The sequence below is a fragment of the Panthera uncia genome, chromosome C2, assembly GCF_023721935.1.
Source record: "Panthera uncia isolate 11264 chromosome C2, Puncia_PCG_1.0, whole genome shotgun sequence".
Lineage (NCBI taxonomy): Eukaryota > Metazoa > Chordata > Mammalia > Carnivora > Felidae > Panthera > Panthera uncia.
In genome coordinates this window covers 117,408,325-117,434,093 of record NC_064810.1, presented here as the reverse complement: position 1 = coordinate 117,434,093, position 25,769 = coordinate 117,408,325, and the positions used below count along the sequence as shown (strand labels likewise).

At 36.3% G+C, this 25,769-nt stretch overlaps 1 protein-coding gene across 2 annotated transcripts in view; it reads right to left on the bottom strand.

The window, feature by feature from the left end:
* SLC9A9 (solute carrier family 9 member A9) overlaps positions 1-25,769 on the bottom strand; it is a 573,025-nt gene that overhangs the window by 383,069 nt on the left and 164,187 nt on the right. For both annotated transcript variants that reach the window (XM_049629746.1, XM_049629747.1), the window contains one exon: positions 15,446-15,561. In XM_049629746.1, the coding sequence (XP_049485703.1) occupies positions 15,446-15,561 (116 nt within the window). The remainder of the gene's footprint in view (positions 1-15,445; positions 15,562-25,769) is intronic.

Here is a 25,769-nt window from a genome sequence, read left to right as displayed (position 1 = left end):
CAACCTACCTTCAACAGGCTAGGGCAGATAGCATGAAGTATTAAATTAAGTTGAAAACTTTGGATATTACACAGGATTGGACATGTTCACTGCTGAATTGAGACTCCAACTGCAACTTAAATAGGTTTTTATCCAGCGGGTGGAAAAAAAATTTAACCTCACTGAATACTTTTAAAGGAGCATGGGAGACACTGGAATAGAATAGAGCCCAGAAATAAACCCATGATTATATGATCAATTAATCTATGACAAAGGAGATGGGGATATGCAATGGGGAAAATACAGTCTCTTCAACAAACAGTGCTGGGAAAACTGCACAGCAAGATGCAAAACAAGGAAATAGGACCACCTTCTTACATGATACACAAAAGTAAAGGATTTCTTTTAGGATTAAGGACCTAAACATGAGACCTGAAACCATAAAACTCCTAGAAGAAAACACAGGCAGCAATTTCTCTGACATCATCCATAGAAACATTTTTCTAGACATATCTCCTTGGGAAAGGGCAACAAAAGCAAAATTAAAGTATTGGGACTACATCAAAATAAAAAGCTTCTTCACAACAAAGGAAAAAAAATCAATAAAACAAAAAGACAATCTACTGAAGGGGAGAAGATACTGGCAAATGACATATCCAATAAGGGGCTGGCATCCCAAATATTTAAAGAACTTACACAACTCAACACAAAGACCACCAATAACTCTATTAAAAATGGGCAGAAGACATGAACAGACATTTCCCAAAGAAGACATACAGATGACCAATAAACACAGGAAAAGATGCTCAGTATCATTCATCATCAGGGAAATGCAAATCAAAACCGCAATGAGATATCACCTTATATCTGCCAGAATGGCTGAATCAAAAACACAAGAAACAAGTGTTGGTGAGGATGTGGAGAAAAATGAACCCTTGTGCACTGTGGGTAGGAAGGCAAATTGGTACATCCACTGTGGAAAACAGTATGGAAGTTCCTCAAAAAATTAAATGATCCAGTAACTCCACTATTGGGTATTTACCCAAGGAATACAAAAACACCGACTTGAAGATATATTCACCCCTATGCTTGTTGCAGCATTACTTACAATAGCCAAATTACGGAAACAATCCAAGTGTCCATTGATAGATGAATGAAGAACCCAAGGGTCCATCAATAGATGAATGGGTAGATACACAGTGGAATATTACTTAGCCATAAAAAATAATGAGATTTTTGCCATTTGCAACAACATGGATGGATCTACAGGCAATAATGCTGAATAAAATACATCAGTCAGAGAAAGAGAAATATCATATGATTTCATTCATGTGGAATTTAAGAAACAAAACAAAGAAAAATGAGACAAACCAAAACCAAACAAACAACAAACAAACAAACAAAAAACCACCAGATTCTTAACTATAGAGAAAAACTGATGGTTACCACAGGGGAGGTGGATAGAGAGATGGGTGAAATAAGTGGAGGGGATTAAGTGTACACTTACTGTGATGAGCCTTAAGTAATGTATGGAATTGATGAATCACTATATCGTACACCTGAAACTAATATATCAGTGTATGTTAGTTTTACTGGGAAATTTTTAAAAATTTTTAAAAATTAAAAAATTAAAAATAAAGAAGCAGTGGGAGAAAAAAAGCCTTGCTTTATATATACGTATACATTTGTATATATGTATTAAATATTGGGATCATTTTTTATGCACACTTTTCTACATCTTGCTTTACATAGTCAATAATGCCTCCTGGAAAACTCTCAAGTCAGCTGGAAGACCACTAATTTAACCTCTTTAATGGTTACATGATATGGTGTAGATGTTCTACGACCTTCCAATAATTTCCCTTGTTGATAGGATTCACTTTGCTCCTTATTGTTTTTTTTCTCTACTTAAAAAAGATGTTGCAATAAACATCTTTTGTCCATATATCCTTAGGAACCCAGTATTTTTACTTCTGTGGGACAGACTCCCAGAAGTCAGATTACTAGGCCAGAAGGAACTATATACTTTCAATTCTAATACTTTTTGCCAAATTGCTTCCCAAAGGTCTGTTAATGATTTAAACTTTCACTAGCAGTACATAGCAGTCTACTTTTTGCTGCCTCCCTGTCAGCAATGACTGTTATTTGGCATTACAATTGTTGCCAAACTGCTACAGGTAAAATGATATGCTGTTACTTTATTTTACATTTCTATGACTTCTGGTGAGTGCACAACTTTTCACATTTGAAGCCCAAGTGAATTTGCTCTTCTATGAATCACTTCTTCATAGTCTTTGTCCATTTTTCTGTTATTTATTGCTAGATTGTCATTTTAAAGTGTATTTCTTTACACTTTAGGGAAATAGTAATATCTGTCCTCTACATTTAAATGCTTTTCAGGGGCGCCTGGGTGGCTCAGTCGGTTAAGTGGCCGACTTCGGCTCAGGTCATGATCTCACGGTGCGTGAGTTCGAGCCCCGCTTCGGGCTCTGTGCTGACAGCTCAGAGCCTGGAGCCTGTTTCAGATTCTGTGTCTCCCTCTCTCTCTGACCCTCCCCTGCTCATGCTCTGTCTCTCTCTGTCTCAAAAATAAATAAACGTTAAAAAAAAAATTAAAAAAAAATGCTTTTCCCCCAAATGTTGTCTATTTGTTGACTTTTTAATGGTATCTTTTGTTACTTAAATATGTTTTTATATAGTCAAATACGTCTATTCTTTATTTATAGATTCTGGGTTTCCATTCTTTGTTAAGAAGAATTTTCCTATTTATAATTGGCAAATAAAGATATACATATTTTCTTACAGTTCTTTTACTTCATTTTGTCATTTACATTTTAATTCTTCTAAGCATATTTTTATAAATGGTTAGATAATTCCAATTTTATTATCTTCTAAATGGCTAGCCAGTTAATTGTGCAGGTACCATTTGTTAAATAAATCATTCTTTCCCACTGGATTGAAATACCTGTTAGCTGAATATGTTTGTCAAATTCTCATTTATACTGAGATGTGTTTCTGGGTCCTCTATTCTTTTCCACTGGTCTGTGTAATCCTAGGCCAATACCATATTGATCTGATTATAATAGTTTTGTAGTAGATTCTTATATCTGGTTAGGCAGTTCCCCTAATGCTCTTATTTTAATTCATAACTATTAATATAATTTTATTCAGTTCATATTTTTAAAGTGTTATATTTTCATGAGTGTGGCATTGAATTTTTATTTAATTTAGAGACAAGTGGCATTTTTATTACATCATTCTTCTCATTACCAAGACATTGAGCTAACAGAGGCTACTGGCTTCCTCCCCAAAATCAAAGATAGAGAAAGTACACAGAGAAAAATGGAATTGAGATTAACAAATCACAATAATAATACCAAAAAAAGCCTGGAAATTGCCAGGGAGAAGTAAGGCTGTTTTGGATTGCTGGCTAGTAGAAGGAAGGTGAGGGAAGTGGAAAGGTGCAACTTTCAAAGGGCAGCTATTCACAGCAGTGCAAAGACAAATTAAAAAAAAAAAAGTTTAAGATCCACCCTTTAGGCTCAACTTGCATTTCCATGAAGTAATTATTGCTCAGCTCCTTACCGCACAAGGCACACATAATTGGCTAGACACTAAGACAGGTGTTCAATGGGGGGGGGGGGTTAATAACAGGGCATTACAAGAGATCTCCTGGGGTAAGAAGTTGATGAAACTGTGGCATTCTCTTTCCCTACAAATCCTGGGGCTGGTGGATTACCATTATAATTTCTCCCTAAAGGTCTTAATTAACCCTAACGTGAACAATTGGGTAATGCAGGTTTCTCAATCTTGGCACTACTGACATTTTGGGCCATATGATTATCTGCTGTGGAGGGCAGATTGCTCCATTCTCTTTAATTTATCTATTCAGTTCTTTACTTGGAAAATCATGAGTTTTATCTGCTCTTGACCATCCTAAGATTTATTACCAGGTTTTTGTTCAAATTGTCTTCTGACAACTTCAGGAATTTATTCCATGTGTGTACGTTCTGTTTGTTCTGACTGATCTTCCTCTCTCAAGCTGCTGAAAAGTCATGTTGCATTTTTATGCTTCTCTGTTGGCTAATTGAGTATTATGTTAAGACTGTTTGTTGGGCTATCTTCCGGGATAGCAGTCCTGTAAGTACCATCAAGTAGACCAGTTGTATAGAAACGCTTCAGGCACTTGGAGGAGGCCACCCCCTTAACAGAGACACCAAGTTCAGTCAAGCAGGTCACCCTTTTCCATTACCAAAATCCACATATTCCTACAACTCATCTGATTTTAGCAAAATCAGATAATTGGACTCTATGTTTTTAGCAAAATTAGGTAGATTGGAGAGGGTAATAAAAGGCAAAGTAGCCAAGTTAAGGTCACCCCTTCCCTGGAAGCTACTGTTAACCTTCATGAATTTTTTAGTGACCATATGTTTACATTAGGACCAAGTGATTCATCTCTAAACCTTAGTTTACTCTTTTGTAAAATAAGGGTGTTAGATTAATTCCTAAAGTCTCTTTCTGCAAAAATATCCTACCATTTTATTATTTAAAATCACTCCTTATGTCATCTGAAGCAATGTGTAGAAAATTGGATCCGTGGCTAAATAAGATGGCTATAAAAATTTTATAGGGGCACCTGGGTGGCTCAGTCGGTTAAGTGTCCAACTTTGGCTTAGGTCATGACTTTATGGTTCATTGGTTGGAGCCCTGCATTGGGCTCTGTGCTAATGGCTCAGAGCCTGGAGCCTGCTTCAGATTCTGTGTCTCCCTGTCTCTCTGATTCTTCCCCACTCACTCTCTCTCTCTCTCAAAAATAAACAAACATTAAAAATAAGTTAAAAAATTATGAGACAATTTGGAAAATTTACACACACACACACACACACACACACACACACACACACACACACACACTGGAATATTATTCAGCCATAAAAAAGAATGAAATCCTGCCATTTGTGAAAACATGGATGGACCAAGAGGTATTATGATAAGTGAAGCAAGTCAGACAGAGAAACACAAAAACCATATGATTTCACTTATATGTGCAATCTCAAAAACAAGACAAATGAACAAAAAAGAAAAATGCAGAAACAGACCCACAAATACAGAGGAAAAACCGGTGGTTGCTAGAGGTGAGATGGTGAAGTGATGGGCAAAATGGGTGAAGGAAAGGGGGAGGTACAGGATTCCATGTGGAATGAATAAGTCATGGAGATGAAAGGTACACCATAGGGATATAGTCAATAGCACTGTAATAGCATTGAATGGTAACAGATGGTAGTTACACCTGTGGTGAGCATAGCATAATGTATAGAATTGTTGAATCACTATGTCGTACATCTAAAATGAATGTAACATTGTGTGTCAACTATACTTTAATAAAAAGAAAATTAGAGAAATTTGAATGTGGACTAGGTATTAGATGATACCAAAGGACTAAGGAAAATTTTGTAGGTTTGATAATGGCTTCATGGTTACATAAGAACAATGCCCATAACTGTAGAGATGTATATCAAAATACATGTGGATAAAATGACAAAACCTGAGATTTGCTTTCACATATTCCTATCTCCTGCCTATGAAGTTAAATATAAAGTATATTTGTGTTTTATAAAAGTAAAATTACTACATTACACATATTATGCTCCTAACTTTAACCAAGCAAGTCACAAATGAATTTAGTTGGTCAAGGGAGCATTCTACTAACCAACTAGGTAGATTCATGGAAATCCATTACTATTACCAGGAAAATAGGCAAAAATGTGCATGTCGTACTTGCTGATGGTAAAATACCATCCTCATTTTAGTATATCATAAAAATAACAATATAATAATAATAATAATAATAATAATAAACATCTCATTTAATCCTCACAAATAACATTTAAAATAAGTCTTACTATCTTCATTTTATATATGGAGAAACTGAGGCTCAAATAGGTCCGACAGAATATGAATTTAAACACAGGCCTATCCCACTCCATGGACAATATTCTTAATCAATAGTCAATGACTGTTCTATTTATTCAGTAAATATTTACTATGCCCTGTGCAAACCTCAACAGGATTCTTGTATTTTGAGATCTGTAAATGCTTTCTTAAAGATCTGGTCATTAAATGTTATTTAACGCTGATGATGATAAAGACAAAAAAATGGATCCTATTAAGTACTATATATATTTTGACTTGCTTAATTAGTGAATTAAACTAATAATTTACATTAACTAGATTTTTAAATTCTAAACTTAATGAAAAGAATTATAAACTGTATTTTCCCACATAGCTACACAGGTAGTTTCTATTTACTCCTTTGAGGTAAATATTTATTTCTCATATCCAGTCTTCCCAATTTAGGGCCATCAAATGTGTCAACATACTTTGAAACAGGGGTAACATAATATAAATGTCAAGTTTCTTGGAACTGTAATAATCTACATAAAACAAAACAATAATGGACATTAAAAAAACAACTCAGAATGTCAGACTTTAGGAATATGTGATTTATGTTTCTACTAAGGAAAAAAAAACAAGTTGAGACATTTGACAGGAATTTATTTAATCTGTTTCTCTCAAGCCAGAGGTTGCAGTATGTATAGTTCTGAATGGCACATACATGATATGAAAATCATACAGAGCTTCACTCTTGTTTCTCTTTGCTTTGTTTCTGAAGTACGGATGAAACTAGTTTACAGGTTCTTATGTATTGAAGCATAAAAATAAGACTGGAAAAAGAGACTTTAGAAAAAAAAAATTCAGACATATTAGTTCAAAATCATAGGAATAAAGTGCCTGTATTTCACCAAAATGCCATAATCTGTGCAGTGCACTGTATCTGCACTTAATTCTTCTACTTGATTTAAAATATTTCTGTGGTATTTTTATTAAGGATCATATTTTTGTGTGGAGTCATAAAATGCTGAACTCACTGTAATAGAGACTAGAATGTTGGTGGCCAGGGGCTGGGAGTGGGGGCAATGGGGAGATGTTGGTTAAAGAATATCAACTTCCAACTATAAGATGAATAAGTTTAGAGCTCCACAATACAGAATATTAATACAGTTAACAAAACTATAATGTATACTTGAAAGTTGTTAAAAGAGTAGAACATGAATGTTACCACCACCACACACCCACACACCCACACACACACACACACACACACACACACAGAAAGGGAATTATATGTGGGGATAGAGATGTTGACTAACTTTATTGTGGTAATCATTTTGCGATATATATGATTATCAAATGATCACATTGTACACCTTAAATGTACATATGTTATATGTCAAAAATATCCCAATAAAGCTGGAAAAAAGGATTATATTTTTTGGTTTCACCACTTCCATATCTATATTGCTCTAAAATAGTGCTGCCCCACAAAAACATAACATAAACCACATATGTAATTTAAAATTTTCTAGTAACCACATTAAAAAAATAGAAATGGATAAAATTAATTTTGGTAGTACATTTTTATTTAACTAAATATTAAATGAATCTTGTAATTTCAAAATGTAATCAATATAAAAGTTATCAATGGGAGATTGTGCTTTTTTTCATATGTCTTTGAATCTAGGGTGTATTTTACACTTAGAGCCCATCAATTTGGTCTAGCCACATTTAAGGTAGCAATATGCGGCTTGTAGCCCTTATAATGGACAGAGCAATTCTTGAGTAAGCCCTGTCTGAAGTTACGTAAATCAGGACAACCTGAAATAATTTTCTTGGAAAAAAACAGGACAAGTATATGAGTAAGAATTATTTTCTAGTTTTAAATACTGGACTAATACTTCTGGAGTTCAAAATAGTACAGCTGTATTTGAGTCTCAATGCAGCTGCATTATATAAAATGAAGACATTTTATTCCAAATAGGAAACAGAGAAATTGATGAAGTGAGAAAATGGACAGCCCAAATGCACTTGAATGAGTGGCTTCCTGCAGACCTTGAAAGAAATGTCAGTCCTGTAAATACCAGGATGAGTTTCTGGCATCTTCTGAGTGATTAATACTTAATGTAATGTGCTGAATTTTTCCTTTTCCTAAAGGAAGCTCCTATTGTGGACATCTTCCAACCTAAACAGTAACAATAACAACAACAACAACAAGGACCTACACTATTATAAGTGCTTCTGCAAGTCTACAATCTATGGCCTGGTGCTTTCTGGAAAATTTTAAGCTATATATTTTGCGATATATATGACCAACTGGTGAAAAGGGAGAAAGAAATATTGGCTGTAATACTGGACAAGAATAAAGACACATATTTTTGTGTTAGTTGAATATATCCTTTTTGGAGGACAGAAACCAATATTGCCACTCAGGTGGAAGTTTAGCTATGTGCTGGGAGTTCCACCCTTATCTTAAGTCACTGTCCCTCTTGTGGTCATGAGACTCCTTATCTCTGAGAGTGATCTGGAAAGCCAGATCAACTGCTTCACATTCCATATTTAAGAAGAGATCCTCTTTCAAGCTCCACACTGTGCTCTAGCAGTTTCTTTTACAAATATATTAATTCATTAATTTAATAAGTATAAATTAAAAACTACATACTAAAACGGAAAATGGGGGAAACCAGAAAAAAAATCCTTCCTCATAGGGGACAAAAAACATAAGGAAATAAATAGTAGATTAATAGTGATTAGTGCTATACAAGAATGTAAGGCAAGGAAGGGGGTTGATGAGCATCATGACTTGTGGGAAATTATGTGGCAGGGGAGATGGGGTTCAATTTTTGATAGGATGATTAGGGAAGGTCTCATTGAGGTGATATTTGAGCAAAGACCAGAAGAAGGCAAGGAGGGAGAAACAACAAATGCAAATGTGCTGAGGCAGTAACAATACTGATGTGTTCAGGAACAGCACATGGGTACACTGGGACTCCCAAGTGTCTTTATGCACCTTAAAGACCTCTCTATCTCACTCCATGTAAAGGGACATTTCATACTTATTAATAAAAATCCACTATACTAAATAGTCAAATTTACTAAACTGGGACCCAAGTCAATGATGAATGAGACAGGAGGATAGTATGAGGTCAGAGAGTTCCCTTACGGGCTTTGGACATTTGTAAATTGAGGGATATTAACTAAAGCATCTATTTCCAGTTGTTGTCATATTGTCTTTCCAGTAGTTGTCATTTATCTTTCCTCTCTTCCATCTCCCTACTTTTCCTTATCTAAACACACCTGAAGACAAGCTGGCTGATTGATCAAGTCCTCTAAGTATGTCTCTCCTCCCCTATCCTGCCATTTACCATACATGATCTCTTTGGGGGCTCTGTCTTTAATCATCCACTTTCTGTTAAGTGTTGCTGCTGACCTTTACATCATCAGCAGGATCTTAGTGAGAAAAAGAGGAAATTAAATTAAACAATAGTCAAATTGTCTTAACTGGAGGTAAACTGAAAATTGGCCAAGGAGAGTCAGAAACATTCAGGAAGAATTAGATTTAACTCTAAATATGTATCTATAAAGAAAAATATGAATAGTTAATAACACCTGCCTAAGATATAACTAAGGCTAAATGGAAAAGAATTAATTTAAAGAAGGCCAAGAAGAGCCAAACCTGGAGAGCATAGGTTCTTTTTCATAAATTAGGGAGTCACAATAATTTAGGCAATAAATGAATAATTGTAAGGTAAGATTAACTAGGTGTTTTAAGGTTGTTGAAGATCTTAAATTGCACCAATTTGGCAGAGTAGGTTCAGTGTGTTTTAATATAACAATTAGTTCCCAGTAAAGGAAGAAAGCTTAAGTATTCCTTTTCACATGTGGATCTCTACTATGTAAGATCTCTAACATGTGCTGAATCAGGGTTTGAGTCCAAGAATGTCTAGGTGGGGGGACTTTGAGTTGACTTTTAACTTTCTTTAAAACAAAAGCTTGTTTAAAAATGAAAACCAATCTTACAGAAATAAGAAACAGGGAATGTTAAAGCTGCAAAGAATTCTAGTCGAAACTTTTCATTTTACAGATGGAAAGTCAGTTTCTTCATCTGTAAAATGAAAAGGTTTAGGAGAAATGAGATTGAATATCTTCCACATCCAAGAATGCATAAAATCTAGAAAGGCTAAATGGTGCCCAAAGTTGCACAGCTGGTCTGTGCCAGACTTGGAAAGTAGATTTGGTTCCCGGGATTCTCTTTATGGCTGTGAGTCAATTCTGTATTTTATTTATTTATTTATGTTTTTAAAAAAAAATTTTTATTTTTTGATAGAGACAGAGCATGAGTGGGGGAGGGGCAGAGAGAGAGGGAGACACAGAATCCGAAGCTGCCTCCAGGCTCTGAGCTTTCAGCACAGTCTGACGCGGGGCTCAAACTCACAAACCGCGAGATCATGACCTGAGCTGAAGTTGGACGCTTAACCGACTGGACACCATCCAAGCACCCCCAATTCTGTATTTTAAAAAGTTTAGTCAGCCCAACTGTTTGACACAATGCAGATAAATATCCATCTTACCAAGTTGGTTTATTTTTCTATTTCAGTCAGTTTTCCTGTGTCCTGGGATATCACCAGCCACAGAAGGAGCAAAGCTTTAACACAACACAATTGTGCTTGGAGCTGGCTGAATCACTCAACAGAATGCAACAAACTTGGCCTTTAGTGTTGGGACCAGGGAACAATGGATGCACTGCTTTTAAGCATGCCGATTTGTGTAAAAATGACATGAAATGGGACCTGACTGTTAAAAGCAAAATGTCCATATATAGACAAAAGAGAACAGCCCTAAGTAGCTAGAAATCACTGATGGGTTGAAAATATTTCATCCTGAGTTCATGCTTCCCATGGCTACCAAGGAACTCCTCCATTTCCTTGGGGCTGTGAGAGTATAGCATGAAATCTTCCAGCAATGACTAGTGGCTAGGTCATCTTCAACCATGGAGGTGGAGCAGTCTGTCCCTATACACTGCTCTGGCGCTCTGGTGCTGTAATCTACACCGAGAGTTCCTAATCTGAGACCTCCTTTTATTTCATCTTCTTCCAGGATGTAAGTCAATATCATGCATTAAAAAATTATTTTTCCTACCTCATACCATAAACAAAATAAATCAGGTAAAAAAGTTGGAAAAATATTCGTACCTTATATTATAGACAAAGGTTAATATCCCTAATACATTAAGGGTTCTAAAACTTGAAAAATAAAGACTAACAACCCTACTGGAAAAAAAAATCTTATAAACAGATCATTTTCAGGAAAAAAATACAGATGTCCCTTAAACATATGAACAAATTTTTAACCTTACTCATAATAAAAGAAGTACTAAGTCAAACCAGAGGGAGACAAAAATCTCTACCTACTATAAGTAAATAACCAAAACTGTGATAGAATTCTGCATTGACAAAGTGGTGAAGAATACATACTGTCATATGTATCTGGTGTGAATGGAAAATAGTGCAAACTTTATGGAGAGGAATTTGGCATCTAAGAAAATTACAAATGCATTTACCTTTTAACCGGTTTCTAAAACCTATGCCAAAGAAACACTAGCAAAAAGCGACAGGGTATTTATTTTAATATTATTAGTTGCAACACCATTCATAATTGCAAAGGACAAGAAAAACTAAATGTCCACAAATAGACAATGGGTTGAATCATCTGTGGAGTACTCTGCAGTTATAAAAGAGAAAGAGATCTTTACATTTTGCAATGGAGGACTCACCAAAACATTGTTAAAGAAAAGTAAGGTGAAGAACCATGTGTATAGTAGCATATAGTAGAGTATGTGTATATTTGTGTATTTACTTAGATTAAAAATAGAAGGATAAATGAAAAACTAACCAAAATGGTTGGAAAATTAAGGTAAAGGGGACAGGGATAGAAACTAGATGTCTCTTCTTTGTTCCCATGGTTTTCATTTTGGAATTCTCTAGCTATTTAATCTAATTTCATAACGAAATTATAAAACAGTTTTTAACTAAAATAAAACAAATGAACAGTATTGCATATTCACAATATACAATCTACAGAGGAATTATTTCAAGGCTCTTAAAACAGTAATTTTTAACTGTTCATCACTAGTGAGATACTCAAAAGTTAAAAAGAACCACAGTGAAATCTTAAGCAGTTTTCAATAATCATATTTTTAATAATGTATACTAAAATTTTGAAAATATTTATTTTAAGGAAATAAATTATATTAATGTAATAATAAGAAAAAGTAGGCAGAAGAAAAATAAAAATAAAAATTTAAGGTGGTTAATTAAAATTTCTGTAATCCTAAATTTGGGCTGAAAATATTAATATAAGTTTGTGATATTGTTTCTCCTTTAAAACAAATAAAAATATTTAGAAACAATGACCAATCCAGTAGCAATGAAACCCCCTAGTGCCCAAAATTTTGGTCTATAAATAAATTTCCCTCTTTTCTTTTTTAAATTTTTTTAACTGTTTACTTATTTTTGAGAGAGAGAGAGAGAGAGACAGAGCATGGGCAGGGAAGGGGCAGAGAGAAATGGAGACACAGAATTCAAAGTAGGCTCCAGGCTCTGAGCTGTCAGAATAAAGCCCAATGTGGGGCTCAAACTCATGAACTGTGAGACTGTGACCTGAGCCGAAGCCGGACAGGTGCCCCAGTAAATTTCTCTCTTATAAAGAACCAAAGCTTCTTGGGGAAATGGCTGGTTCCAAGTCAGGGTACAAGAAACACACAAACTAAGGTTGGAACATCTAGTCCTACTCAAAGACAGGAAACCTATGTAAGACCATTGGGGTCATGACAAAAGGATATAGGAGAAACTTGAAGAAGCAACCAGTTGTCAAGTAGGAGTATTCTGAACATCAAAGAGAATGACAGCAATAGATAAAAACACATCAACCATATTAAAATCCATGTGTTGATATAATACTTTAAAAAAGAAAAATCTCTGTGGTCATATGTGGAGGATGCTAAGGAAACAAGTTATTATTTTGAAAATTAGTAAATAAAGGAAAAGAACAAATCATTTATCCTGCTTCCTTGTTCAAATGATATCATGGGGTACTACATAGTTGACCTGGAAAGCTGCTTATTTATAAGAGAGTACCAGCTAATAAATACAAAAGGTAGGATACAATTAGCATACCACCAGTTTGTAACCCCTAATTAATATTGGACTAATTAAGCAGTAACCATCAATGGATACTAAAGGCATTAGCCAAAATGGGGAATGCTAAAAGGTAATGCTTCTCAAATCTTAATGTGCATATGAATCACTTTAGGATACTGTTAAATTCTAGAATCCAATTCAGTAGATCTGAGGTTGAGCCTGAGGTTCTGCATTTGTAATAAGCAAACATATGGTGCCAATACCACTGGTCAGATGGCTATTCTCAAAAAAGACAAAACAGCCCCTGACATTCAGGAGCTGGCCTACTATTATTATCATCGGGGCTTTGGTGTTCTCCTGCGGAACGTAAAGAATTTCACAGAACAACATCAGACAAGGTCACTCTGTGACCACAATGAATCAAGACAAAAACAGAAATATTGCAGAACAGAGCCACCTGGATGGCTCAGTTGGTTGAGCATCCAACTCTTGATTTTGGGTCAGACCATGATCCCAGGGTCGTTAGATCAAGCCTGGGGTGGGCTCCATGCTGAGCTTAAGATTCTCTCTTTCTCTCTTTCTCTCTCTCTCTCTCTCTCTCTCTCTCTCTCTTTCTCTCTCCCTCTGCTCCTCTCCCCCACTCATATATGTGCATTCTCTCTCTAAAACAAAACCCCAAAACAAAAGTAAATGAATAAATAAAACAAAACAATCCAACGACAACAAAACAATAATTTATAATCATGTCTCAACAGAAATAATGAACACTCTCCAAACTAAAAAACTGACCAAACATCTTCCTATCTTAGCTATTCTAAGTGACCACTACTTCTTTACCAATTTTAACTTTAGGCTCAATCCAGTCTTTCCTGATTTTAGATAAGACTTATTAAAATGCCCTCTTGCTTCCTGACAGCATCTTATCCAGAGCAAAGCTCCAATTCCTTAAGCCCTCCCTCAAATCACCAAACATATTATGCCTGAGCCTATAACAAGTCTTTTCTAATACCCACTGAGAGGTCCCATGTTTCCTCTGGTGTGAATTTTCTCTCATTATAACATGTAATAAACACATCTTTTTAGCTACAGGTGTGTTCTGGTGGGTTTTGTTGGAATAGCTGTACAACAGTGTGATGAGTCAAGTTGACAGCTGAGTCACTATCACTACGTGATATTTTGCTATAGAAACTCGCAACACCACCTACAAAGTAATCTTGCCAAAAAAGATGAACGTGAATCTCATTAAGCCTCTAGATTTAACCATCAGATTTACAAGAAATATGTGCTATAGAGGTATATTTTAAGGAGCCATATTCAATCCAACCACAAGACAAATTGCCTATTTTCCCCCCAACAAATAACTGATGAAAATAAAAGATGGAAGAAGAACATATAAATTAAAAGAGACTCGATACTCAACACTAATCACTTGTAACATGTAGCCCTTATTTGGCCCTAATTTGTATAAACTATTACACAAACTAATAATGATAATTACAAAAAAGCAATTGGGGATATTTGAAGAGAGACTAGCTCTTTGATAAAATTAAAAAATAATTATAGGGGCACCTGTGTGCCTCAGTCGGTTGAGTGTCTGACTTTGGCTCAGGTCATGATCTCACGGTCTGTGAGTTCGAGCCCTGCTTTGGGCTCTGTGCTGACAGCTCAGAGCCTGGAGCCTGCTTCAGATTCTGTGTCTCCCTCTCTCTCTGCCCCTCCCCCACTCATGCTTTGTCTCTCTCTCTCTCTCTCTCTCTCTCTCTCTCTCTGTCAAAAATAAACATTAAAATAATATTTTAAAAAAAGAATAATTATAAATATTTTTAGGTTTCATAATGACAATACCATTACAAATATTTACAAATACATGATACAGTATCTGAGGTTTGCTTTAACATAATCCAGTCGTTATGAGAGGGAGTGTAGGGGGTTGTAGACAAAAATATTGACCATATTTGGTAACTGCTGAAGGGTATATGACAGTTCTTTTTATTATTCTCCCTACTCTTAATATGTTTGAAAAGTTCCATAGTAAACAATTTTTTTGAAAATATTTTTTACTTTTAAATTCAATAGGTCATTTTTGAAAGAAGACAAGTTGGAGAAAAAAATAACTCCTATAGCTCAAAATGGCTATGTATCCTAGAAAAATAAGCTATAATGAATTTTAAATTCTGAAATTCCTACTACTGAAATTGCTTTCAGATCCATTTTTTGAAAGCTATTAGAATATTTGCCTGTTTCTTTTCTTTCTTTTTCTTCTTCTTTTTTTTTTTAATGACTTAACAGATATGTCAACTACAATTGAAAAGGAATAGGAATTATTATGATGTAGACTTGGGTGAAGGACTTTAGAGAAACATTTAATATAAATGTTTGATTCATAAAACGAAAACACACACACACACACAACATACGATTTGAGTAATTACCTGGATCTGTAGCAGACATCAGTGAACCAAAAAACAAACAGTCGGTGAAATGGAAGTCTCCATTTTTCAACTGGCCAACATATACCATAGCTTTCACAAAGCCATACATAATTAACCTGTTGAAGAGAAAAATAAGATCTTCAAACATCAAGCTGAATCCTGTGCAAATCCACGCTATCATTGCTAACCTTCTAGTGTGCTTCCTGAATAAACATCATTCACAAATTACTACCATTCTGCCAATTCATGGTCATGCTAACTCTCAGTACATTGCTGAGATTTCTTGACTATGAAAGACACTTTTACCAAATATCCCCACTCATTCACCTGGCAAAAGGTAACAATATTTTCTAGTATATTTCAATGAAAATAAATAAATCTCAAGAATATAAAAAATAATCTGTCAAATATGTCATAGCAAATTATGCCCACAAATACAGCAGCTGGATTAACATCTGCACATGGATTGCTTTTCAGTTTTCATTGTTTTATGTGGTAGGGGTGTCTGAAAAGTGTTCAAATTTCAAGTCTGTCACTGGAATGAGAAGGATATTGGTCACACACAGCACACTCAGTCCAGCCAGTTACTCTATAATATATGGGTCTCTACTAGTGCTAGTGTCAGGACACTTCCACACTGGGTAGAAAATCACTGTTATGTTGGAGCTCTTGTAACCTCAATACACTGTTGAGAAATGAATCCTGAAAGGTTTATGTTTTGATCTTCCAAGGATAGCCATTCTTTCCATGAGATTATAAAAGGTTTATAAGTTTACCAAACCCATACCATGGAACAGAGATTGTCTATATTGGTCATCATTTGCCACCCCATAATTTTTAAATTGTATTTAATTACTTAACTGACTGATTTTTGCCAACATCATACTAGAGGAAATACAGAGATTGGTGAACTGGGCCACAGTAAAATCACAGTAAGTGACTCTGAGAGTCCTTAGAAACTATATACCCTTACACTAACAGATGGATGTTTAAATATTCACATGCATTGAAAGTTAATTTCTTGAAAAATGTTCTAAGGTTGTGAGCATGGCTAAAAAGCCTAGAAATCAGATATCAGAAATTATGATGTTAATGAGAATGCAGATGTTTCAAAATATTTTAAGAAAAAAATTCTTCATTAGAAAATATTTCAGACACATCTGCATTTGAATCCAGGTTCAACCACTCACTAGCTGTATGGTTTTAGGACATTAATAAAACTTTCTGAGCCTTAATATCCTTACTAATGAATTTGTGGTAACAATAATAGTTGGCCCATAGAATTGTTTTAAGAATTACCTGAGATAATATACATTTGGTTTCTGGCACAGAGCAAATTCCCAATGAGGTTATTATTACTGCCAATAATATTTATCAAAATATATAATATTTACTTACTATTTCTATTTTTTCACATGCTTTAACTAATTTAATCCACACATTAGTCCTATAAGGATGGTACGTACTATTTGCATTTTACAGATAAGAAAACTGAACACAGTATCATCAGGTAACTTGCTCAAAGTGACACAGGAATTAAGTTTTGCAACCTAGAAGCGAACTGTGTGGAATTGGCTCCTGAGTCTATAATAATATTGGTTAAATGAACAGATATATATTTTACTTTATATATTATCCCATATAATATATTCACAATTACCCTATTAGGTGGTTGTTCTAGGTTGTATGAAGGCACAACAATGGAATATCCCTAAGAACTTGAAAATAAGTTGAACTAGTAAGACAACTCATAATGGGTTTGAACAGAGAGGGCCAATATTACTGTGAAGAGTGTGGACTGCAGTAGGGAAGGCTGAAGGCATTAACATATCTGAGACAGGCTATGTCATTGGACATAGCAATGGTTGCTGGGAAGAAGCAAATCCAAGAGGTCTCAATCATGGCAGCTTACTCACACTTATGCTGGGAAGGGTATTCTGCCAGTTACTAGGGTATGCAGTCTCTTAACATATAGGGTAGCTTCATTCAGTTTGTTTGTTTAATAGACATTTATTATTTAACCCCTACTATGTGTCAGGTTTCATGCTAGGTGCTTAAGATACATCAGTGAATGAAACAAATATCCCTGCCCTTATGAAGCATACATTTTAGCAGGATAGACAGTAATAAAAAAATAATAATAAATTCAAATTATATTTGTTAATTATATCACTCTCTGAATTGGAATCTACAAGTGTGATCAACCTGGGACATTCTAGACAGTTACAACATTCATGGGAATGCTCTTCAATAGTCATCCCTTCAACCTCTTCTGGTGTTCACCCAACTTCACCACCCTTTCTCATTGGAGCTATACTTCAAATATTGAGCATCAAAAGGCTCTAGAATACTGTAAACTTCATGACCTGTGACTATATTTCTAAATCCTGTGCCCATTAGTTAATTTTACAGGTTGGAAATCTAGGTTTAGAATTAAAATAACTTGTCTCATATTGCATAGAAGCCATTAGATTAGGTAAAATAAAAAATATATGCTACACAGACTTGGCAATATTACATAGAAACTAGAAGCCTCATATACTATTGATTGAAATGAATAAAAGTCTTAACTAAAGTATTAATTTTTTATATTCTATAGCTTATTAAATTGTTTCCTACAAATTTATGCCCAAATTAATCAAATATATACTAAAGGTGTATATTCAGATTATTTCAGATTTCTGTTATTTGTAGGAGTAAAAACTTCAAAGCATCCTAACTGTCCAGTCACTAATTACAAAACACATATATTTGAGTTAACATGCGAATGATAATACTATGTACAAGACTAAATATTGACATATAAAAGTAAATTGATAAAGTAAATTATAAAGTGATAATAAATAATGTCTAATTTTATAAAAATTGAACATACTTAGGCATACATATAAACAAAAAAAGACCAGAATTATATAGACTAGAATGTTAATAGTAGTTATATAATGGAATTAAATGTGACTACTTTTCTTTTTGCTTTTCTGTATTCTTCCAGTTCTTTTAAAAAATAGTAATAATAAAAATAAATAGCAACAGGGGCACCTGGGTGGCTCAGTCGGTTAGGTGTCTGACTTCGGCTCAGGTCATGATCTCTCGGTCCGTGAGTTTGAGCCCCGCGTCGGGCTCTGGGCTGACAGCTCAGAGCCTGGAGCCTGTTTCAGATTCTGTGTCTCCCTATCTCTCTGGCCCTCCCCCATTCATGCTCTGTCTCTCTCTGTCTCAAAAATAAATAAACGTTAAAAAAAATTAAAAAAAAATAGCAACATACATTAGTGAGTGCTATTATGTAACATAATAGACATTCATTTGTCATTTAATCCTCAAAATTTTATGAATTAGGTGCTGTGGTTATTCTTTTTTACAAATGGGAAAATTAGGTCAGAGAAGTTAAAAAGCTTGCCTAAGTTCACAGAAGTTAGCTCTCGAGAGACCTGGATTTGAACCCAGGCAGTTGGATGCCAAAGCCTACATCCTTAGCTACCATCTTTATAAAGCTTTTGAATTGCTTTGAAATCAGGAGAGACACACATAACTGTTCACACACCCACCCTCCCCACCTCCACACACACCCTTACACACATGATTCGTTTATTTACTCCAAATCAATTCTGGGACATAAAGTAACTATAATTCTAATAGCTTACTTGAGATAACACCAAAAAAGGAGAGAAATAAAGTCCAGTTCAGTACAAGCTCGATACTAATAACAATGGTCATCATTGCTGGTAATTATAACAATCCAATAACTAGTGTGCATATACTATTGCCACACCCTCCTTTATAAATGGGAGCTATTGTCATTGTTGCTACATTATTATTAATAAAAACTAGTTACAACTATATTAATTGGGAAGCCAAAAAAAAAATGAAACCATTAGCAACCACCATGTTCTCACAGGATGTTGTATTCTATCAGCACTTCACAGGAAGTATTTCAGATGGTTCAGGATACAGGAGAGATGTGGTTTGATGGGAAGAGAGAATCTGTTAAAGTCCAATGCATACAGTGCTGTGAAGATGGGAGACCTGAGTAAGATGTTCCCCAGGGATCAATCTGTGGTTAGTGACAGCCTGGGTTACAGGGATGGGCAGAAGCAGAAGTGCTTCATAAAAACCAGAAATGTTGATAATTTGATTTTAACAAATAATCCACTTAGCGCTACTATTCTTTGAAATGCAAAGTGCTTGTGCTATGAAGGATACAATGGTAGAAGTCCATAATCTGCTCTCAAAGAGTACAGTATTACAGGATGGCAGCCATGTCACTGATACTCATAGAAAGCATTGGGCAAAAGAAAATTTGGGGAAATGCCCAGCATAATACCCCACACACTCACTTTATTATTTATGACGTGTGTATTGGTTTAAAATTTCATAAGCCTATTTTATACTATTAAATTTCCACACCTATAGATGTGTGAAAACGTTTCAAAACAAAAAGTTCCAGAAGGCTCAATTGCTGTGATGACTTATAACTGGAAGTTTGTACCTTTTAATCATCTCCACTCACTTCTTCCACCCCCGACTCCCTGCTCCTGGCAACCACCAATCTGCTGTTTCTATGAAGAGAATGAATAATTTCTTAATGCTAGGCTACATGGGGTTGGGAGGATATTCTAGCCAAATTCATTTATTCATTCACCCATGCATTCATTAATTTGCTCATTGACTCATTCATAAAACAAAAAAATTATCCAAAGATATAATTCCTCCTCTGAGGGAGCTTACATTTTATTAGAAGAGCCAGACATTTAATAGCTAATTTATAATTATTTTATTAGTATTGTGCCTAAGTCTTATGGGAAGAAGTATAGTTTGCACATGTGCACATTTCTGTAGCTGTGGAACATAACAGGGGGACGTTGTTTTATGGAAGAGATCACAGGTTCAACTTTAGAAATGTTGAAATTAAGCAGCCAGTGAGACTGGTACACAGGTTTGGATCTCAACAAGGGATTGGCTCAGGACACAGATTTGAGAGCAGACACAGTGTGGTGTATGTTACTGCAGCTGTGGGTGTGCATGAAAGTCCAAAGAGAACATAAAGTGGAAGAGGTATACGATGGATGTGTGGGTCCAGCCTTTGAAGATGAGATAGAGACAATGAAGCAGCCAGCAGAGGACAAGGATAAGTCAGAGATGTGAATGGAAATCTAGTAGAGTGTCATAGGAGTCAAGAGAAGAAAGTGTTTCAAGAAGAGCATTGATAAATAGGGTTGAATGCTGCCAACGGGACCATTTATTTAGTGTCATTAGGAGTGTGGAAGCTCATGTGAGATTTGAATGGGTTGAAAAGCCTATGGAAAATGAGCAATTAAGACAGGCAACATACTCCACTCTTCTGAGAAGTTTGACTACAAGTGAAGCCAGGTCTGTCTCCAGACAGAGAAGGGGTTTGCAGTGAGACTTGATCATAAACAGGTGAGGAAGAAGTTGTGAAGAAGCTCACATCTCATGGTGGCTCACAAACAGGGGACACAAAACAGCAATTCTGCTTTGTCAAGATTATTGGCATGAGGTGATGAGCCTGACTTTGGGTGGAATTATATGGGCTTTAGAGAGTCTGTAGGACGGTAGGCTCCTATAGGTGTCAAACAGATGATTCTCCTCTTCTGTCACTGTTTTGTCATTTTACCAAGTCCTATGAGAAATGCAAAGATAAGCCAGACATTATTTCCATCCTCAGGAAAAAGACACAGGTCACCTGCATAAGCAGAGCACAGAGTTCCTGGAAGAGATGCAGATCAAGTGCATTGAGTTCATAGAGGAGAAGAAGCTGTCTTTACTTGGGGACTCAGGATAGGCTTTGAGAGGAAAGTAGCATATCTGCTGAACCTGAAATATACATTCAAGTAACGAAACTACCAGCAGTGTTTCATCAATATGTGGGATGCCCCGACTACTTATTTTTTTCCCCAGAATGCAAAACATTTACCACTGAAGGTGGTTTGTTCTTTAATCAGTACAGAATGCAATGTGCAAACAAATGAAGCCCTTCCTTTGGAAATCCAGGGAACCATCTGCCATCTGTCACTCACTGTAGAAAAGAGTGGAAAAGGCCTGTCCTGACTAAGCTGTGACTCCACCTCTGGTTTTCACTTTAGAATTCAGTACAGGCTGCTCTGCTTCAAGAAGCCCTTGAAACCTGCAGCTCTGTTGTAACTGAAGCAGGTACTCAGATCTCACAGTGCTATATGGCCCCTTTGGCCCATTCCACTTTCCCCACCAATCTCAAGACTTTGTTCCTTCTGTTTCATTGAAGGTTGGGGAGAAGAAGAAATGAAAAAGTAACTTCAGTGGCTTGTGGGCATATTAAAAGTGCCTGCCCTTAATCCCTTCTTCTCTCAAAGGGTTGGAAGGAGACAGGTTTTAGAGGAAGAGGAAGCCTGCATTCAATTTTTCTGTGCCTAAGTGGAAAGAGGAAGCTGGTTAGGTAATGGGATGGTGGTTGAGGGAAGGAGAGCAATGAGGGGAGGGCTCATTGTCAGGAGCACAAGTGTGTGTGTTGAGGTTGGGAAATTCTATACTTAGGACATCTGGCCACTCAAAAATTTTGTTTACAACAGCCATCACCAGAACAACCACACTCCTACAGTTTTTTTTTCCTACCTCTGGCCTCTATTCTCTTCTTAGCTGCCACACACCCCATGAAAACTTGACTTTTCTCAAGTCACCTATTTGCCATTGAATAGTGGGCTCTCTGGCCCCGAGATTTTAATAAGACTTTGGTAGGAATACAAAGTGGAGAAGAAAAGAGGGAACAAATATCTGAATACTTGTTGAGTACCTACTCTATGCCAGGCCCCATGTTAGTGCATTTTATATATTTTTCAACACACACACACACACACACACACACACACACACACACCAGCTAGGCAGCCATCATGATTCTTACTTTATAAACAAGAAAACCCAACAAGTAATAGAAGTGAAATTTAAATACCAGTTCCTTTCTACTTTTTACTATTGGATACTAAGTAGAAAATTTAAGATATATTTGCCTTGGCTTCACAAATTTAACAAGTCAGTTACTATATATTCTTTGTTCCTGATAGAATGCCTTTGACATAATATTATATTGGGAGTAGCTCTTTAAGAGTTAGGAGTGGCCCAGGAGACCTTCCTTTTAGGCATTTAGTCAGGCTGTAAAAGGGTATGGAAAGCATGTGCTTTCCGTGATTTTTCCTTTAAGCCAGTTCTATATCTGGCTCCCTGTGAGCCTGAAGTGGCCACCACATTTTTTCAAGAATGGAAAGACTGCAGAGAAGAGGTTGTGATGAACTACACCGCTCTTTAACCATGGCTAAGGATATTGGATCTTGGGTCCCTTGAAGCAAAATCAAGTGAGTTCATTTCCCAAATACTCCACTGTCCATCTGCCTGTCAACTTGCCACCTTACTGGGCCTTTCCTGGAGGATTCACTCACCCATGAATTTTTGTGACAATTTCTGCTCCCATAGCAACTTATGCAATTGCCTGCAGAGAATCAATTCCCCCTTCTGTAAAGTACTTCAAGATTCACAGAAGAAGTGTGATATAAATCCCAAACTTGAATGTGGAATGGGCATAAATTGCAATGTTGACCTGTACTAACAGGTAGAAATCTACTGAAAGATGAACGAAACACAGGTGAGAGCTTAACTGTGCATCCTGATTGTGTATCTACTCATATCTACTATCTGGGAGTATGCTGGCTCATTCAGGGGTGAAAGGGGATCAATTTTGAGAAAATCTGAAAGGAGCAATGAGGGCTGTGCAGAACTTAGCCACACTTACTCAATGACAGCCTGCACCAGCAATCTGGGATATGTAGCAGAATTCTCTGAGTGACTTGAGTTCCTCACTTCTCTCTACTCCCAGGTCATCCAGCCTTCTTTCAGAAAACCATGATTAGTGCCCCCTGGATATAATCACTGCTCTCTTTCCTCTATTCTTCTATCAACTTGTATCCACTGTTCCTCTGGTGTGATTTACCAGGCTCTCCTTTATTTCATTAAGGTCGTAAATTCTAGCCATGCATTCTTTGTGTGTCCACCTTACCTGAATAATTTGAAGAGAACACATCCAGGCTGTTCTGCCTTTTTCCCTCTCTGTTCCAAGCTCCATTCTACACACACATTACCCAGCCTTGCTAGATCCCAAAAGTTACAAGGATGAATCAGATGTGGCTTCTGCCCTCTAGGAGCTCACAGCTCAGGAGGAGGAATAAGTCATGTGTATAAATGGCTGGACTACTATGTGAAAAACTGCAGATTCAGTAAGAAAGCTAAAGGTACAGTGAAATGGATTTCAAAGGAGGAAAGGAGAAGATGGTCTGGGGGAAGAAGGTATTGGAGATAAATATTTCTTGAAAGGCAGATGGAGTCAGACCTGAGTTGTGGTAGAAGAAAGAGGGATAGTCACCACAGGAAAAGGTAACATGGGCCAACAAAACAAGTAGTAACACACGAGGTATTCACAGTGAAGGTTGGATAATTCAATGTGATGAATTCTTCTACTATGTATTGTTATATGGTCTAATTCAATGGTTCTCAAATTTTGCTACATATCAGAATTACATAGAAAGCTTTGAAAATCATGATGCCCAAGATATATCCCAACCAAGTATATCAGAATCTCTGTGGATGGAACCCATGCATCCATATTTTTAAAAGTTCTTCCATTGTTCTGATAAGTAGCTAGGATGGAGAACAAGTATTCTAAATCACTACATCTTGTCTCTAATGTCCAGACCAATCATCTGGGGATCAGCAGGTCTGCAGTAGGATCTGGGATTCTGCATTTTTAATGAGCTCCTAGATGGAGTCAATGCTGCTGGTCCCAGGCCATGCTTTGAGTAGGCAGCTCTAAATGAGAACCCTGTTAACTAAGTAAAATATCTCAGCCATCTCTGTGCATTCTGGCTCTGATGGTAAACTCCTTAATATGGCAGCACTTTGAATTCATCAATAGAGTTTGTCTGAGATGCAGTTAGATTACAGGTCCACATACAGAAAGCACATAATACCTACTGCTTGGTGGCTTGGTATCCCTGTTATGTATGGATGAAAGACAAGGATTACTGGATAGCATGTGAGGATTCAAGGGGCTATTAGTTCTCGGCTCCAATTTGGAACTCCTTGTAGAAGAAAATGAAAATGGGATAGGGGCCAGAGAGTGAAAGGATGTCTTACCCACTAAAATATAAAATTTAACAGACCTTTATTATGCCTGTGATCTGTAGCTCCACAGAGACTTTTTTCCCTAGGTACAGAGATCCACCTTTCCCTGCCACAGGGAAAGTGCCATGATTGTTTTGGTCTCATCTGAGGCTGGTAACTGCAAAGTCCTACCAAGTTTTCAAAAGTGGTGAAGGGAATGCTCAACCTTTTCTTTTTAAATATTTTTTAAAAATTCTAGCATAAATTGCATATTTGTTATGAGCAGTTATTTTGCTGGTTATATAAAACAACAGGTTTCTTTGCTTTGGGATGAACTATATCAACTCAGAAGTTCTGACTGGCAGTACAAAGGTGTGTATATACACACGTACATACATATAATTTTTATTAATAACAAGAAGCTTGCACAAAATATCTCAAAGTATAAAACTCATCCAGTCTGAAGTAGCAAGAGAGGCGCTTGTTACCTTGCACATGTGGGCTCTTGGCCACTACTTTTCACTTGAAAGACACAAGTACAATTGTTCCCTCATTTGCTCTCACCTTTCCTGAAAGGTGGATAAAATCAAGGTCCATTATTCTCCTTTCACAGATGAAGAACTGCCCCAAGGACCTTAGAGGCCTACCTACCACCTTATAGCCTTTGCTCTGTTGTTTTTCCTCAAGTGTGAAACTGAAACGCTGGTTGGAATCAGTTGTTTAACTCAGGGGGAAGAAAACTAAAAAATTATTTAACACAGAATACCTATTTAAAAATCTAGAAACCAAGGGGCACCTGGGTGGCTTAGTTGGTTAAGTGACCAACTTTTTGATTTTGGTGCAGGTCATGACCTCATTGTTTGTGAGCTTGAGTCCCACGTCAAGCTCTGAACTGACAGAATAGAGCCTGCTTGGGATTCTCTCTCTCTCTCTCTCTCTCTCTCTCTCTCACCCTTCCCACCTCAAAATAAATATATAAAATTGAAAAAAAAGTCATTAAAAAATACGCAAACCATGATCCATCCAAGTTAATGACTTGGTAAAAATTATATTGAACTTGGCTGGTAGCAAGACAGGACTGGAATGCCAATTTTCTTCTAAAGAGATTTTGCCAAAACTGGTAATTTTCACAGATTCTCTGCTGCCTGGAATTTTAGCAAAGGGAATAAAACTTGTGATTTGA